Genomic DNA, 19,949 nt, shown 5'->3' on the forward strand with positions numbered 1-19,949 from the left:
CTTTAATGGTCAGAACTTGGAAACGTAAGCAGAACTTGGCCGTCGTATTAATATGTGAGAACTTTTGGAAGGCCAATGAACGCATTTAGACTGGTTTTCTTTGCCCGACTATTCACTTTAATAAAAATTGCCCTTCTCATATTTATGAATTATTACAACCCTCTTTAAATATTTGTGATAATTACAATTTCCGAGATAACAGATTATTTAATGTTCCTGCTGTTAGAACCCAGTTATATAAAAACAGCTTCTTCCCGTCTATTATGATCGAGTGGAACGAACCGTCCTGTCCATTTCCTACAATGTCATCTGTTAGATCCATCAAAAGTTTTACAGTAAATACATATATCTTTGATAATAGAGCTCAATGTTCCGATATTTTCAAATATAATGGTGATCGTATGTCAAATACTTTATTATGTCAGTTGAGAAATTTTGCTAGTAACCTTAATACGGATCTCTTTCATTTTCATCTCAGTGACAGCCCAGCCTGCCTGTGTGGATTTCAAAACCAAGATTGCGAACACTATTTTCTATACTGTCCTTTATACGCCAACCCTAGACGGCTCCTTTTTAACTCTATCTTGGAACTTGACAATGATATAAGTTCAGTGCTTTGTCAGAGATACCAATAGATTTCGCTGATTTTGTTAAATAGATTTCGTTGAATTCGTTGAATATCTTGTAAAATCTTTTTTTCCTGTATTTGTAATGATATGAACTAGGAGACATTTTGTATATGATATTTATCAATATCTAGCTTGATGTTTTAGAATATCATCATCATTAAATAAATATAGCAATTCAGATTATTCATGTATATATCAATATTAATTAATTTGTATCTACTGTTAATATGTAAGGAGAGGGCGTGTATAGGGATGTTGCCTGTTGCCCAATTCCGATTGTCTGTAACATCTGACAATAAAATATTCTGAAATGAAAAAGGTCATTTCTCTTTAGCTAAATATAACTTTTCAAACGGAGATAGGTCTGAAAAGTGCTACTACTGACATGGTTATGTGGCATTTATGTCTGCCGGTTAATGACATGTTTTGTCAAGGCGCTTGCGTGATCGCATGCACAATTTTTTGTTATCCAATACTTTCTCACCATTTTCTTGCCAAATTGATTTTAAGATTAGCGTATAGTGCTATCAAAATGCAATCTATCTATAAGAAGTGCACAAAAGAGAGACGATCGGAAACAGATAATGACGGTACTTTTCCCGGGGACTATCACCATTTCCTATTGTTTGTAAATCTGTCTTTTGTTCTTTATCTCTATCCCTTCATAATGAAATTTAAAGTTTATATTTACCGAGTATTTGAAATATGCATACTAAGCGTAATGCTCTTTGTATAGTAACTACCTGCATGCGTGTTTTACAGAGATTTGAAACTTTATGACATTACAGCTAGCTTTCAACTATGTTTGTATTTTGTTAGTTACTTTCGTTTATGGTGATTTTACGATATAGCTGTTTTGTTCAATTATAAAGATCCTATTTAATGACAAACATGTCTGAACTTTTATCCTGTTCGGAGAATCATATTTTATTAAAGATGTAAGATAACTCGGTAGTCTAGTAAATCGAGATAGCACAACAAGATATGGCTGACGTCTAAAGGTATCTTAACCATAACGGCTTTTAATTTTTAAAAGGTAATGGTAGAACGAGATTGATAATTTTGTAGAATCCCAACAGTTGTTAGCTTACCATTGATACTGCACTTATAATTACTCCCTGAACAAATTCAAACCTGGAACAGGTAGAGAACTGGAGCATTATAAAACTACATATTGAAACTAAAACACCTTTTAGAGAGCAAGTGCAAACGAGTTGGTCCTCTTTCAATATATTATTTATCCTTTGAACATGGAATCTTTTCCCCGAAATACTGATATGATTATATGTGCCAAACTGATTAATTAAAATGAACTTTTATGATACTAAGCTAAAATGTTATCAACATTTTGTGAACTACCACGGCATTAATTAATCCGAAATGAATTTCGGCAATATAATTCAATTTTGCTTGTTACGAGCATTGTCATTGGCTTAAAAATTACTTTATCAGCACATAAAGGAAAAATGGCATCGCCGTTTGTTACGTTGCTGCTGATTTGCTGAGATGACAGCGTAATGATTTCATAGACAAACGAGTCCCAAAATGAATTTTGAATATTGAAGAGATTATCTTTAGTAAATTGAATTATAAGGATTAATTTGAATAGATTTTTATGTCATGGAGATATAACACAAAAATCTGAGTGTACTCTCATCATAAATCGCTTCGCGGTTTATTTATAGTACACTCATATTTCTGTGTTATATCTCCATAAAATAAAAAAATCTATTCAAGTTAATCCTTAAATATTTCTAAAAATCATGATATTTGATATTATATTATCCCTTGTCGTGAGCAAAATGATTTGCACCCTCATTTCATACATTTATAATGTTTTTAGCCATTTCAAAGCGACATCTTGTGATGTCGAGAATCTAAATGTGCATATAGAAAAGCAAAGAACAAGTATTCTTCAAGTCAGCTTTATTACCGATGCTCTTTTTCTAAATATAAATAAGTCTAGCCTTTTCTGTTAATACTTTATTGTTTCTACAGCTCCTAACACCTGGCGAGTGTTAATGAACTTTAAACGTCCAATTATTATTATAGTATATAGATTGCAAGATAAAATCTTCCTTTTCGCAATTATAACAAACGTTGATGCTAGAATGTGGTTATATATCTGAACATATACTGTGAACACTAGTGTCAGAATTTATAATGGATGCGGGTCAGTGAATGGACGCGGGTCGATGAATCGTATCTATATAGTATGTCAGTGACCATGACTTTAACCGTCTTTTTATTCAAATGTTGTTTACTGGAGTGGATAATTTTGCTTTGAAATATTAATACTGAAAGTTCACGAAGTTTATTCCAGTGTGTGGGGATGTCATGCATTGGGATGGCGTTCACTGTAGGACCACAGCGGTGACAAAGGTTATTGAACTTTCATTATAACCTCATAAATTAAAGCATAATGTTGGCGAGATATTTCATCGAATACTAGTGTCTTAATTATACATTACCTCTCTGTTCATCAAGTACACACGAAATGGTTTTCAAGAACTGTTACATAAATTAATGACAAGCCAAGATGTCATTCATAAAGTCATGTTAATCCAGAGATCAAGAAGAATAAGGCAGTTTTGCCGTTTTTAGCTATTTTCCAACTATATTGAATAGTAAAATGATAACTGCGTGGCAACATTGTATTGTATAAAGCTCATCAGATTGTCAGACTGTACCTGTATAATTTGACCAACTCCAGCATTTCTTTTTCAGTAGCTATAGAAAATATTCAATAATCCTTCCTTCTTCCTTCTTTTTATTTACAGACCTTTCTTTCATTCTTTCTTTCTTTCTCTCTTTTTGTCAGCTTGCTTGTTTGTTTGTTTGTTTGTTTGTTTGTTTCTTTGTTTGTTTGTTTGTTTCTTTCTTTCTTTCTTTCTTTCTTTCTTTCTTTCTTTCTTTCTTTCTTTCTTTCTTTCCTTCATTCTTTCTTTATTTTTTTCTTCTCTCTTTCTTTCTTTCTTTCTTTTTGTTTCTCTCTTTCTTTCTCTTTCTTTCATTTCTTTCTTTCTTTCTTTCTTTCAGTAGTAGTTGCCTATTAATAAACGAAGTGACAGACAAATTCTCGTAAACATAATTAAGATGTAAACTATAGATAAAGATGGCCGAGTTGCTCATCCTTTATATTATGTATAGTCGGAAAGTCACCCCAACCAAACAGAGATTCAAACTATAGGTATGTACTGTATACATTTTGTATGTAGACTCCACTTAAAATCGTAACGTAAGCCACCGAAACTAAAAGCAAGGACCTCATACAACATTTATGTTAACATACAATTTGAAATGATATGACCCGGAACCAGAAAATAGCTGTCGATATGATCTTTGACTTCCATTTGTTTTGGTGTAAATTGCCTATGTATACAAAAAGCAATGGTTTGGCGATTGCCATGTCGGGCAACTTTTAAAACGTCCCTGAAATATGTATTATATCGGCGTTATGGGTTTTAGTTTATAGTGATTATGTATTCAATATATTTGTATTAAGTTATTTTATTTTTAGAATCCAAGTTACCAACTCTGTGCTAACACTAAATTTGTGAAATAATTCGGAAAACCACTGTAGAGGTCAACTAGGTCTAGAAGCACGATACTCAGAAGCTAACAGCAACATGTCAACTTAATTGCAGGTGGCCATTTTCAACAGAAACGGGAATTCAGATAGGTTTACCAGTGCATGGGATACACGTGCTAAAATACTGTATTTTCCGGAGTATAAATCGCGACTTTTTCCCCTGAAAATCGGGAGTGCGACCAATACACCAGTGCGTCTTACGCAGAAAGCACCAGCTGCAGCTCTGAAGTCTTCTAGACGACAAGTGATATCTTTAGAAAGATATGATAGACCGAGTGTTATTAGAAAAATATGATAGACCGAGTGTTATTTTCGTTGTAACAAAAAGCCTTGCATCTGAATTTTGAATTAAAATTAACAAAAAAAACCTGTATGTTGATATGTTAAGTTGTTTTCTACGGAAGCGTATTAGGCTCACGTACGAAAATATTTTTTAGGATAGCGAAAATGTTTTATTTGGCGGCCACCATATAATTACATATATATAATAAAACATTTTCGTTATCCTGAAAAATATTTTCGTGCGTGAGCCTAATACGCTTCCGTAGTTTTCTGTAAAGCTTCCGAAATACTATATTAGTGTAAATAGTCGCACAGAAAGACAAGGGAGTAGTTTCTCGAACAGAGCTCACTCAAATGTCAAAATCGAGATACCAACCCCTCTCGTAAATATGATGTTGGATGCTCTCAGTATTGAAGGCATGACTTAATTGCTGCTCTTCCGCAATTTCTAGTAAGCTTCTGTAAGGCAATTAATCATTAAATCGTATAATTATGTTGATACAATCTGATTAACACATGTGTCCATGGCCTCGTTTTCTTTAGTACTAGCAACGCAAAAGCCATGAACTGGTGATATTAATTAAACTGATGTTAACTAACAGACACAATGTTTGTATTGACTATCGGATTGAATGGTTGTTAAATGGTGACAATTTCACATTTATTTTACGATCAACTAATGGAACTTAATGTCAGAAAACCAAATAGTGAAACATCCGATCTGTATCCTGTTAGACACGTTAAGTAGCATTGGTTATACTCTATGTTGGAATGTTGGAAGTAAAAAAAATAATGGTGCGAGAAACCTTTTCGTATTTTTTTTTTTTTTTTTTTTTTTTTTTTGTCAAAAGAAACAACTGGCTGTTTTAACAAATAAGTTGAGGGGGAAATCGAAAAATCTGTTGTGTGTGTTTGAACTACAATTCTAATGATTACCTGTTCAAGGTCTGTCCTTAGTGTATAACTATAGTGATTCTCTACAATTCTGAACCAATGGATGAGTTTGTGTGCATTACCACATGTCTAGGTGTCGACGTTTAGTTTGTTGCGGGTTTAATTTTCGACAAAAAAAAGTAAAAATATGTTCAAGGGAAAGGTGCAGCCCTTTCGGATAATATTACATGTTAATTAGACGTGTAATTCCGCCTACTTCGATGCTCTATGATACGTTCCGATACAAGTATGTGTCATAAGCCATCGAAGTGCGGCGGAATAACAAGTCGAATTCTAATTGCATTGTATTCCTTGCATCAAGTAAGCATGTCATAATGATCGTAAGTCTTCCAGGCATTTGACCTTGGAATGAAAATGGCGATTGCAAATCATATCGCGCACATATGAAATGTAGGAACGCATATTTATAAAGATGATATTTTTCAACACATATTTGTATAGTTTGCTGAAATACACAAATTGTGTCAAAACAGCAAGATATATAGTGAGCTAAGACGCATGATAATAATTTATCAAGTTTAATTCAAATTAGTGAATTATTGGCATGCAAACTAATACTAGGTTAACACTGGAAATATATTTTGAGTAAAACACATTATCTAAAATAACCCAGGATATAAGAAATGAACATTCCAAACTAGGATAATATGATTAATATATAACAGAGGACAAATAGAGGACGAAAGTCATTTTGATAAGTCATATTTATTATTCAAAACATGGATGGTTATATATTGGTAATATTTCAAAACAGTAATAGAATTGAAATAATTCTGACAAACACATCATATCATTGAAAAATATCACAATCATCAAACCAATGAGTTAATGATGTTGTAATTACGTTAGTACGTGTAGTTGCTTTGTACCTCGGAGTAATTCTGAAGTATTTAGTATATGTTAGGTATAATGTTCATATTTAGGCTGCTATAGAGAACAACATGTTCTAAGACTCTCTGAACTTTTTTTTATCCTGGATCAAGTTTAGAAATACAGTACAATGAGTTCACGAACAATATTCTATGCTTGTTTAAAACGTTACGTTTTTTAACTGTGTATCATCACACATATTTTGGTGTTGTTGTGAATTCCGATTTGAAAGCGATTATCTTGTTTTTATCTTGTCCGTCTGATTTTTTTTCTCTCTTATAAAATCCTTGTTTACGAGGAGTCGTATTCCTTTTTATTTCTCACGTTATGCTTTGGAGCTTTCATACAGTATCGTAAATAATGCTTGAATAGAGAGCTTTTCATGCTGCATAATAAACTTAAGATTTCTGCTTAATTGACAAGTAATCATAACATTGTGCAGATTTGTCGGTTTTTACCTGTCTCGATTTTTCTTTCAGGTATATCTGATTACATTAAGTACAGGTGTGTTGTCGGCACCGATATGCATCTCTTATCCTATATCACATTACAGTCAAGTCACATCGCAATGAGTAAAAAACCACATAAATATACGATATGTCCGGATTTCTGCCGAATTATCCGAATTAACATCAGCTTAACATTTCTGGAATGTTGTAAATTGACCACATTTATTTTCATGCTGTCTGTTGCCTTCTTACATGGGGTTGGTATTCATAACATAATTAAACGTACACAATCTTAGCGGTAATGATATTGAATGATTTTATCGGCAGAAATTGTGCGCTAAAATGCGATTACTCTAATTCGTTTACTTTAATCTGAAAAGTCGCGGTCAAAGGGTGAACATTCCATTGTTTATGTCCTAAGAAATAAATATTGGTGTAGTACATGACATTTTTGAAGTTTCTGCCTGATAATCACTGGTTATTGGATTTCAGTTAAGGAAACAGCTGAAAAATTTGAGAAAGTAGGTCACAGTGACCCAGTAGTTTTAAATTATTTATAAATCATTAATTATGACATTAAAATGTTAATATTTTTACTGAAAACTTTTTCAACGATATGATAGCTAGACTTTGATGTTTATCTCCTCAGGAGAATATTGGAAAGATTTTATTCAGGTGATAAGGCCCTTTCTTTACATCGTGTCATGGATATATATACAGATGTATAACTTTATGAAAAGAGTCTCTATTATGTCTCTATTTTGAATGTTTGCAACAGTATCTTGTTTAAAATACTTTTTGATATCTATTTAACCATATTGCTTGAAGAAACATCAGGGATATATGCATGTGGGATATCATTTTATGTATTAGCTGGGTGGCATAGTTATCTTACGGAGAATAAACAACAAACAGAACTGACCGCTAGTCTTCCCTCCTGCATTGTTAGTGTAATGATTTTCCATATGACACAGCTTTGTCGCATAAAACCATTTTATTCAGATTTTTGAAGTGTTGCAAATGATACTTATTAATAATTAATATACTGAATACAATTTGTATGAAGTCAATATGTCATGTTTTCAACATTTAGCATACAGAATCAACTGTGAGAGTGTATAATTACTAGTTTGTAATGACACGAACATATTCTTGAAAAAGAAACCTTATCTACAACATCTAAATACAAAATCTCCCATGAAGAGTTTGCTAATTATTTAATTTTGAACATAAGTGCACTAATCACTAACCATCCTAATCCAATCTTTTTTACCTGGACGAGTTATATAATTAAACCCAGTCTACAACATCGGGCGGAGTATGTAATAAAAACTTATGTGACACATAGTTTTCAGAGCTTAGCTACACCCATGATCATATTTAAGTCATGAACTGGTGAAGGTCGTTTTATGTCCATGTACTTTATCTTGATATTGAAAGTGATATTTTCTACGCGTGATCCTCATTTTACAAAGTAATTATTTTAAAACCGTCCACACAATTCATGGTACGACTGCGCTAGGTTCGTTGTGTATTCATTGCCTAGAGATAAGATAGAAATAAGTCACTTAAGAGAGATATTTAAAAGCGATCCCTCGTAATACATTTCATGTAGAAAGGATACTTGTGTATGGATGTCATGCATATATTCAAAATTAAAGGCTGGAAAAAACGGACGTCATATTTATCACATCATTTGAATCATTAGAAAATTCGCTTATTCATTTTTTCTGTCATGAACAACCAAAAACACGTTTATAATTTTAACAGATTGACAGCAGGAAGCGCCATATGCTTCTTGGTGTTTTCCTTATCAATATCAAATAAACGATTATGAACAATGTTCAAATAATAAAAGAATAACACTGATATAGTAATGCATCTGTTTTATAAGAAAGACTAGGCCTGTTTTTAGAATGGTTAATTGGAAAAACGGAATTGATGATGATAAATCGTTATTTATTTTGAATTGACAATACAGGTAACAAGGAAGTTAAAATATTTTTACTGCTATGGCATTAATCTTAATACGCAGGACGGACTTTCATGATATAAGCGTAGGAGTTGGCTACAGACTATTAACACTCAGACAGATAACTACACCATTATTTTAGGTTAAAAATAGCGTCATTATCAGAAATGATTACGTGATACTCGCAATCAAGTGACGTATCAAGTTTGGTTTAGTTTGATTGGTTCAGCGTCCTTTTAACATGTAGTTGCTACTGGAGCCATTATGCGCCTACCTGGTTGATAAAATTAGTCCTATATGCTATTTTTCATTTTAGATAGAAAGGGAATTATGGAAAATTACATCCTCGTGTGACCGACATTTTGTGGGAATTGCTTCACTCCTTTTACTCACATATGCAAAGTAGATGATTATATAATAAACCCTTGCTACAATAAAGACTTCACATCGCCGTTTCCCCTACAGAATGGACAGACAAAGGTAGCAGTACGGTATGCAGCCAGCCTTTGTGTTCAATTTCTATTTATAAACTTGTTTTTATGTAGCCTTGTTCGTATGTAAACACGCGTGGATATTATATAATGTCACTATCCGCTATGGAACAAGCCTGCTTTGTCATTCTCTGGTCTGACTTAGAAAAACGGCATGGTAGGCGGCACTCCCCAGAAATCGGTCGACCAATTAAGGAAAAACATAACGCATACAAGTAAAAACTGTAATTAAAACATGTATTAATGCTGATTGGTTTTAAAGTGGTCAATTTGTAATAGTAATTTTAAGGAGTTCACCTCTGAGAAGTCAAAATTTTCTTGTATTAAACTTTTTATCTCATATAGATTTTTGGAAGTGCAGACCATAGAAGTAAATGGAAGAAACACACATGCGCGTGTGCTTGATTTGGACAGGAACATATATACATATATATATATATGTTTCTGATTTGGAGCTAGTGTCACTCAAAAATACCTATTATTGGCAAATTATTGTTTATGGGAATTTTGCCGTTTTGACTATATATATACACTATATTATAGCAATAATTTCCTAATATGGTATTTGTTATGTATGGATGTTTGCAGAATTTATTTTCATTTTCCAGTGGTCATCTTTAAAAATATACCAGTTTTGATAAATAAGACTATATTTTTCTCAGAATAACAACTTATGCTACCTTTACCCCTTTTGAGCTGCAAAATGCACCATTTTCAGCCATTTTTGTAAAAGTTAACCCATTACAGAAAAATTTCTGGTATTAAACTTTTGGAAATATTTTGCATATCAATCAGTAAAAAGTTGCTCTTTTTAATCAGGCAGAAAAAATTGGGTACGTGTGCTTTATTTTTGCCCTATTTAGATATACGTTTTCAATAAATGTTTTCCATATTACCATTGAATGTAAAGATGTGACAAAGGTTATCATTTAACACATTAATTCTTACTATTTTAATTACTACAAACCTAGCAATGATTTACAACAAATAAAATAGATAGAGCTAAAAATGCTATCCAAGTGATTTAAGTAAAAACAATTGAAGTGAAAAATGATAAAACTTTGGCACTACTCAAAGCTTAAAAAGATACATTTTCAATATGTACGCCAAATAGATAATTTCTTAAAATCTCCGTATAAAAAATCTACTAAAAATAATAATGTAATATTTTTATAAAACTTGCAAATGACAACTAAAGATATTGATAAATTTTTGAAAATCTCATTGCATCTTTGATCTATGTCGAAACGAGACTTCAACGGGACTGAAACCTCAGAAGTGTGCATCCTTAAGTGTTTGCCAATTTTCACCATAAAGTAAATCATTTATCGGCGAGATTAATTTACAAAAGCGAGGTTTACGACTTTCCGTTTTTAGAAGTGATAATCTAGATTTTAAGTACAAGTTGCATACCAGCTTTCAAAATCATTAAACATTGTTGCTCCTTAGTGATGTTAAAGGTTACGCGACAGAGAAATAGCATTACAGTAAGTAAACTTTCTTTCGCTCTTTCGCGGATACTATATTTAGTGATTCCCATTTGAACACGGGCCCGGAGAGATTAAATTTTCTAAACACCTTCCAATATATGCAAGCTAGGTATTGGTGGCGGAGATTGTCATTTACGAATTGACATTGCAAAAAACGCGCACGAAAGAATGTGGGTAATGAATTTAAAAAAAAGCATCCCATTTGTTAGGGCCTCCAAGCATTGTAGTGGATAATTTCAATAGTTTAATTTGAATGTGGTATACTGTCCTAGTTCCTGAGCCCATTTTGCAGACAGCACATGTAGAGTCCACGTGATAGTTTTTATATTGTAGACCTATTGTGATATTATTATCCAGACAACTCAAGCCGGCTCTTAAACTAGTCGTCATCTTAATCGTCACTTCACACATCGACCAACAATACAACGAAGGCAGGTAATCCTAGCTCATAGCGAAAATTGTGGTTGTAATAATAAATCTCTATTCAGTCATAGACAGTTGACCGAGGCCTTCCATCGAGTTCAATTGGGTATCTCCAGCTTGGGACGTAGATTTGAGATAATAGATTAATATGGATTTATACACACTAACTAACGACGCTTAATTCTAAACCTCACGGAAAGTCTAAAGCAGTTGTCGACCCTAAAAATTTGCAATTTTATTTGTCGACTTCCTATTGGTAGAATAAATAAAAGCCAGGAAGTCTACCGGTAATACATGATATTGATACACTTTCAAGGAGGAGAAATGTAAACCAAATTTGTAGTTCGCAAAAATAACACGCTTTACGGTATTATTTTACATTAATATAGTGAAATATGAAGATCGCTGTTCTGATGCTGCTTCGTTATTTGTAGACACTATGGCTAAATTTGTCGACAATATGGTGTTATTTTTCGAAGTGTTAAATATGATGCTTTTAAGGTACCGCACGTGACGTAATTTGTCATGAAACATGCAATTTTGACTGCTAAATGTTTTGAACATTCTGGGCCCGGGGCCCGGTTATTAAACGATTCTAAACTTCATCAATTAATTAGTGAAATTTCTATTTCTTATTTGCTGCATAACCTGTGATTAAAATCTTAAAATGAGCATGTATGTGAAGAATGGAATAATTTATAATTCTATAATGTTTTGTCAAGTTTGTTCTTTCAAGATATTATTATTTCCTGATTTTTCTGATTTACACATCATTTCTTTAACTGTGCTGAGCCTAATTATCTTTTGAACAACTGAATCCAGGCATTGTTTTGGACATTATAAGGCCTATATACTTATAGTCTGATGCCGCTGTGACGTTTTTTTTTATCTTAATGACGTCGAGATGCGATATCGTTGATACTGTAGTGTTAATTGGTAATGCATTGTTTAGAATACTAATGTATTGTAATCTAACTCTCTGGTGGTTTTTGCTGATCTAAAAGTGACATTTAAAAACATATGGATGCATTCTCTTGACATCTATTGACTCTGTTGTATACCGGTAATCTAAAAATAATGTGATCTACTAAAGAAATAATGGGATTTTTTTATTATTATTTTGTATTTTTAAACATTGAGGTTGATATTTGCTTATGCTTTATGATTTTGTTGATAAAATATGTTAAAATTTTGACTATTTGACAAACTTTTCCCTTTTTTTGCAATTGCAGGCTAGTTTCCAATATTTTAATAGAAAAAAATGTGGAACAGGTACCCGTTTAAGCACAGTAATTATGTATATATTGCTTGGTGGGCGTAATCAGAATTTCTTTTCATGATGTCAGTTTGTATGAACAAAAGAGGTCGTCAAGCTTGTGGACATTGTTGTTGTAAGTCAGGCGTATTACTTCCCTACAACACATTCTGCCTTGCATCAATGAGTCACTTAGACAGGACAGCGAACCGAGAGAGTTAATTGATCATAAATCATCAATTATATGTAAAAATCGGTGAATTGGGAGTTTGTTGGCCCTAATCCTGCACTAAAGAAAGTGTCCTACAAATATTTTCAGATTTTCTGTAAGAGCTTTTAATTTATATCTTATGACTACACCCACTTGCTGTTCTGATTAGCTATTTGTTGTTTTCTGCATAAATTGTACAAATATTTTCATTTTTTTTTAAATTTTTATCCTGCAACTTCCGCACATACTGGCGGATAACTACTGCCAGTGCTTCATTCGTCAATACGGATAAAGCATCGTCATCTCGGCTTTCCTAAGTCTCACACCAAACTAAACCTTGTATTGTAAGATACTAACCATGTATTCTCTATGTATATGCGACTGTTTGTATACTCTTTGTAGATTTTTACATGCCGTCATTCTACTGTAATCCAACTTCATTTCGCGATGACACAATTTCGCATTTTCATACCTAAAGACAGTTTATCTTCGTGATTCAAAGTTAAATGCTCTTTGTACATGTGGTCGAAGCCTGTTCTTGGCGATCCTCGAAAAACGCAAAATTGAATCGCACGCGAAAACGAGCTGGTTTACAGTTTCCAGTAATATAGATTTTAAAATGTGTAGTTATAAATGTAAAAATATTTTTTTTGTCTTTTGTTTGTCCGGGTTTCCTTGGAAACATTGTCGCACATCCTGTTGGTTTTATGATTCCTTTGTTTTCTTACATTCCTGTAAGGAAATATATATGTAGGCCATGATCGTGTTACATTTTCCCGCCGTTTTGTTCTTATCAGGGATGATAATATTTTTATTCAAAACGCATGCTCAAATTATTGAAATAAGATGCTCCCTTCTTTTTTTGTTTATGTTTAAAAAATGACGTTAATACACCTATTATTATCTAATTCTCAGCATAACTTTGGTAATTATTGCCAAATTGATATTCTGCATTTGTATATTACAGAGTTATATGCCCTTGCGGGTAAATACATGTATTATTGTGATTGCCAGCATAACGTCATACTTTTCAGAGAAAACGACGTGAGTTTCGCTCAGAAACTAATGGCGTCACAATGGTACCCATCCGCGAGGGAGCTAACTTTTAAAACATATGTAAAGATGAAATATTATGCTGTTCATCACATATCCCCTGCCTTCAAATCATCATAATGGGATAACACTGAGATAATGTTCTTCCTGATTTCTCTGAAAACCTTTTGCGTCGCGTATCGATACAATCTAACAATCTGAATAACTATGTAGGTCAGCAATTCGTGATCATAAATGTGCCTATTGTCGCCGATGCTCACACGATGGTAAGATGAAGAAGACACGAATTGCCAAGATCTCGCGATTGCCTTACGAAGGGCAAGATGAATTCAACACGAAAATGAACCTTCGTATGGTGTTCGGGCAATTTTTTGGCATGCCAAAGATTTTAGGGTCACTCACGAAGTTACTGCCGAAGCATGAGAACGTTCCTCGGCGATCGAATGGTTCGATGTACTCACGATCAGCGCCGAATTTGGAAATTTTATTTTTCGTGTGTCCATCCTATGTCAACTTGGGGACAGTGTGACGCCAGCATATCCAATGTACTTTCTGATTTCTCTGAAAACCTTTTGTTGCGTATTGCTACAATCTAACCATCTGAATTACTATGTAGGTCATCAATGCTATTAATTAGGTATTACAATAGCTCTTACAGAAAGGAGTCTATTTATGTGCAGTGATTCGCGATTCGGTTCAGTCATCAAACGTATCTTAAGTTGTCCTTAGTACCGACTTTAAACTATAAGTAGGTCATAACAGGTGATAAAATCTTAGCAAAAAATCGGTAATCTAAACCGTACAATTGTAGCAAAGGCATACCTAGGTTTGTTAAGTGTTAATGTAAAAAACTCGCATTGGATATACGGCCTTAAAGATAGACTGCTAGAAAGGAGAAAAGATTAACGAGTATTTCTCTGTAGACTGTAGCATCATACCAATGTGGAACAGCATTCATCATTATGTGAATTCAAATTATTATACGGAAAGACCATGTGCGAGCGAAGTTTAAAACCGAGCTTAAGGACATTTCTGTTTGCCCAAGCTGGTAAGCCACATCACAAATCCTTCCTATTGTAATATAACGGGAATAGTGTAGGATTGTTAGGTACCAGATAAAAAAACATCCACCTTTAATATTTTTACTTGATCGTTTTGGACAAATATAGATAACTTACCAGTACTACAAATGTAATGGAAACAAAACGATAGGTAGTGTATGCTCCGCTACCAACAGGGCATACACAATAATTATCATTTGGACAAAAATGGATGGCTTATCGTGTATATATGTCTGTATGTGTCTAAAACACATATTAAATACTTTAGTTTGCTTTACTTGTCGGCACAGTCATATAGGATATAATATCATGTATGTTTTCGGAAAGCAAAAATATTATTTTAAATTTTTTATTATTATATTAAATGGATATTTATTCTGAAATAAAATAAGAAACTCTAAAATTTTAAAAACCAAAATTTTCAATGATGTTGATTGAGTAAAAACTAAATTTTGTTAACGGGAACAAATTTTTGTGTTGCACCTTTAAAAGGTGCAAACAGATTGTCTGGTAATTCTACAATACTAAGATTATACAAAACTACAGTTTCGCTTAATTATATTACCAAATACTACACCCGGTACCTGTTTAACAGGTAAGGGACTAGCCAGCCGGCTGGTCGGTACATTGGGTACAGCATTTTCACTATGACGTTGTATATATATACAGGTCTGTTACGCCTAGTGAATATTAATACGCTGTTCTGTCATACTCACTGAAGTGTTACCTACTATATAGCCGGCACCTTATTAAAACTTATATACTGGGTCACACATATGTTTGTGGGTGGTGATATTTCTGCCTGGATTTGCAGATAATTGTTTAAAACAGCATATTCTCCCGAAGTGGCAACATACCTCTGATTCCTGTAGTGCAACCTCGTGCGTCTTGTGTTTTCACTTGTCCCGATGGTGTAATACGACATCTGCACCAGCAGTGAGCGGCTATTGACAGGTGAGATAACATGCATATATTTACACGTGCTTTATAGATATCAAATAACTTGTACGCATGTGACATTTGACAAAAACAGGATAAATAAATTCAATTTATAGTTGAAATCTCTACATTAAATTTTGCTTGGTAATCACACCTTGCAGAAATAAACATATGCGGTGGTTTTTTTCGGCGTAACTAGATATATTTGTCAAAATGATACATTACTAATAAGTACATATATATTTTTATGTTGAGTGAAACATTTATTTTGTTTTACAAATGAGCCATGCTCTAAATACATTGGACGTTTATATAAACTATTCAGTTACTTGATGAGCTTTACAAATGACCATGGGGAAACTGTCAACCACAGTGGACAATGGCGAAGTGGTGAAAAGGTCTAATCGTGTTGGTAGAAGCTCATACAAAGAGTAAACTTTTCACATCTGTTGTGAATAGAAAGTATTCAGATCTACGTAATTGAATGAATTGTAGCAAAATTTTCAAAGTTTGTTATGTTAAACTATCGAATGGTTCGTAATAACACCTTTACTCTAGGTTTAATGGACGGAATTTAGATTTTTTATTGCAGATCTGATACAAATGTCAGATTTATACATATGTATATAAGGCAATTTTAACAATAGTCAATACATTGATAGCCGTGCAGTCATTATAAAAGTTTTTGCATCACAGTTGATAAAAGTCTAAAATTTCAGAATTTTCGGAGCTATGGATAGGGACGACAAAATATATCTGGGATGAGGTCTATATTCGGCAGCCTGTTGATTGGATACAGGGAAGATGTTATACTGGAATCTCATCGTGTCAGGTCAGTACAACTAAAGGCTAACAGACGGATTATCCTTAACACTGAATCCATATACCACCGTACTAAGTAGGAAAAACACAGTTAGTCAACATTACGTGATAATGGGTGCCATAAACTTATGTAATCGCCGGTATCAAGTGGCGTAAGGCTTTCTATTATCAAGTGGCGTCAGGCTTTCTATTATCAAGTGGCGTCAGGCTTTCTGTTATCAAGTGGCGTAAAGCTTTCTGTTATCAAGTGGCGTAAGGCTTTCTATTATCAAGAGGCGTAAAGCTTTCTGTTATCAAGTGGCGTAAAGCTTTCTATTATCAAGTGGCGTAAAGCTTTCTGTTATCAAGTGGCGTAAGGCTTTCTATTATCATGGGCGTAAGGCTTTCTATTATCAAGTGACGTAAGGCTTTCTATTATCAAGTGGCGTAAGGCTTTCTATTATCAAGTGGCGTAAAGCTTTCTATTATCAAGTGGCGTAAGGCTTTCTGTTATCAAGTGGCGTAAGGCTTTCTATTATCAAGTGGCGTAAGGCTTTCTATTATCAAGTGGCGTAAGGCTTTCTATTATCAAGTGGCGTAAAGCTTTCTGTTATCAAGTGGCGTAAGGCTTTCTATTATCAAGTGGCGTAAGGCTTTCTATTATCAAGTGGCGTAAGGCGTTCTATTATCAAGTGGCGTAAGGCTTTCTATTATCAAGTGGCGTAAGGCTTTCTATTATCAAGTGTCGTAAGGCTTTCTATTATCAAGTGGCGTAAGGCTTTCTATCAACGATAAAGAGAACAAATATTGTATTAGTTGTCTGTAATTACTCCCAAAACTCTCGCTTTCTTTACGTATAACCCTTTAATATAATTCGTCTTACTTATTTTTTTGTATTCAGAATTAAATTTTATTTCATAATTAATCAAAGATAAAGAAAAACTAGTTTTTTTAATAAATCACACAATGCTTAGTATTCATAATGTATAACCCTTTCATATAACGTCTCTTAATTTATTGTATTTTTTTCTGAATCATAGTTTTTTTTGTGTTTTCAATAATTAATTGTAATTTCGTTAAAATGATTAAGTTGATATTTTTTTTATAAATATACCATTACTTTTTCACGTTTTCCTTAAACAAATTCAAATAGTGTGATAATAAAAAATGCAAGATATGATATAATTTAAAACATATAAACGATATTTGATATTTTCTGTTATCTATCGCATTGTAATACTTGTAATGATAATGTCGTAGTCTTTAGTACTCCAGCTTCCTGGATCCAACATAATAAACATCTAGTTGTATGTTTGGCAATTGAGGTCATGAACTTGTCATAGTACTTGAAGTATTATTTAAATAAAACTTGAACTAGTTTATTTACACTTAGAATAGTATAAATCCAAGATCATAGTAAGCATATAGTTTATCTATCTTGCATTATTTAGTTTGTAAAAGAAAATTGACGACAGAATTGTTTGATTTTTATCGATTGAAAACTTATCCGATATATGTAGCCCATTTACTGTTGTACTACAATCACGGGAAAAGTACATACTTCTATTGACCAGACACTGACCACTCTCCTTTATGTGACAATGCCACACTATGAAAGGGTGTCTATACCTAGTTATATAAAAGGTGATGACCGGTTTTAAATAAGTGTTAAGATTTGAGACCCATATAATATTTTCAGTCTATTGACCGTGTGGCGGTGATGATTCATTTTCAACAAAACCTAAGTACGTTATTAGAAATCTCGTTCATATGAATACGTCGTCAAACTCATTTAGTCTCCTAATTGTTCGAGGTGTTGTTATACGTGCACCTGCATTAGTAGTAGAGAACTGATATTTGTTAGTCAAGAAAACTTTATAATTATTAAAAAATATCGTTTATATAAAACTGAAAATTGAAGCAAACTATAGCATTGTGCACTGACTGATGTTAAGGTAGCAACATTGCATTATTGAACATTAAAGATGATGCACCATCGGCTGACACATGGAATTAATTACTTACATTAAGACGATAATGTGCATTAACCGAGGTCTATTTTAAATACCTATATACAAAAGATATGAATTATTTTGATTTTTGCGTATGTAAAACATTAAAGCAGAATGCAAATTAATTTCTTCGGGATGCAATTGATTTTATGTATCTTTTTGGTTTTAAAGTTAGATAAGAAAATCAGACTTTTCATGGATGGTAAATGTGCCAAATATGTAGGTATCGAAAATCAAGCATGCATTTCCTTGATTTTAATGTGTAAAATCACTATTTGGCGTCGGTGTGGAAACTTTAATTATCAGACTAGTAATTAAGGTCTTCTTGTCAATTGGTGATCTTCACAATGCAAAATAAAGCTAAACAACAAAATCGCATATGGACAAAGAAAGACAGCAAAGTCATATGGTTACTTATCATCACGTTTTTTAAAACAAGAAAAAGCATATTTTAGTCCTCATGTGTGTGTATCCTTGTCATCAGGTTCAGAAGGTCATCTGTTATACAGAGTAAATACAATCTCAGCATGCTATACGATAGGTTTATAGGACCACTATCCCTATATTTATGTGATGACCCCGTCACAAGTGCATCGTGTAAATCGCCCTCCCTATTATGTAGAAATATAAATCGGTCGTTCGGACTATTACAGACGCAATTTTCACTTTTAAAACAGGTTTAATTTGTTTCTGTAATCTAGATTGAATTTCTCCTTTAGTTGTGGGTTTGTCTACCAAAGGCTGGGTGCATGGTTTAAAAGACTAGATCGTGCTCCTCTGACATTTACTAGCTCTCAGTATATGTTTAGTACAACTTCTAAAGTTTACTGTATGAGTAGTAGAATTACAAATGTCTGTCCATCACAATGTTCGTAGATCGTGCCTAATGTAATTGTGTTCACACCCAAGCCTAATTCTCTCACATTTCGTTGTGTATCCGTTAGGCCGTAATAACGTGAAATGCCAAAGATCATGTCCTCACTACGTAAAATGTCGAAAAACCTATTCTGTTAAAACCATTCAACAATGGAATATATATTCGTAAATGAAAAATACATGCGATGGATTATTGACAAACGTTCAGTGAGAATTAAGTATCTTTATCACCATTCATATCTGTTGTTCAACCTTAGATTAAAACTTTACCCAACATTGTAGTCTAATGACAAAGAATTGTAAAAGGTATTTCGTTCACTTTCATTGGTAATTTTCAATGATTAAACATGATATAATTAGTATTGTACTTGGTAAGTTTTGAAAAAATAGCTGACTCGACAAAAATGAAATAGTATAAATAATAAATGATCAGATAGAAAAAAATGAAAATACAGAGACAATCACCATATGTCAATTTATTTTGCTTTGCAACTATTATTTTCAAGGTTGGCTATGACAGTAAATAATTATACATGTATATAAATAAACAGGTTTTTTCATTTCAAACTATATGCGAAACAGAATGATG

The 19,949-nt window shown here is 33.1% G+C and overlaps 1 protein-coding gene across 1 annotated transcript in view; it reads left to right on the forward strand.

Moving 5' to 3' along the window:
• Positions 1–15,315: 15,315 nt before the first annotated feature.
• LOC138332315 (uncharacterized) overlaps positions 15,316–19,949 on the forward strand; it is a 34,010-nt gene continuing 29,376 nt past the window's right edge. The window contains exons 1-2 of the mRNA XM_069280365.1: positions 15,316–15,686; positions 16,391–16,503. Coding sequence (XP_069136466.1) covers positions 16,476–16,503 — 28 coding nt within the window. The 5' untranslated portion in view covers positions 15,316–15,686; positions 16,391–16,475. The remainder of the gene's footprint in view (positions 15,687–16,390; positions 16,504–19,949) is intronic.

The sequence above is a fragment of the Argopecten irradians genome, chromosome 9, assembly GCF_041381155.1.
Source record: "Argopecten irradians isolate NY chromosome 9, Ai_NY, whole genome shotgun sequence".
In the NCBI taxonomy this organism is placed as follows: domain Eukaryota; kingdom Metazoa; phylum Mollusca; class Bivalvia; order Pectinida; family Pectinidae; genus Argopecten; species Argopecten irradians.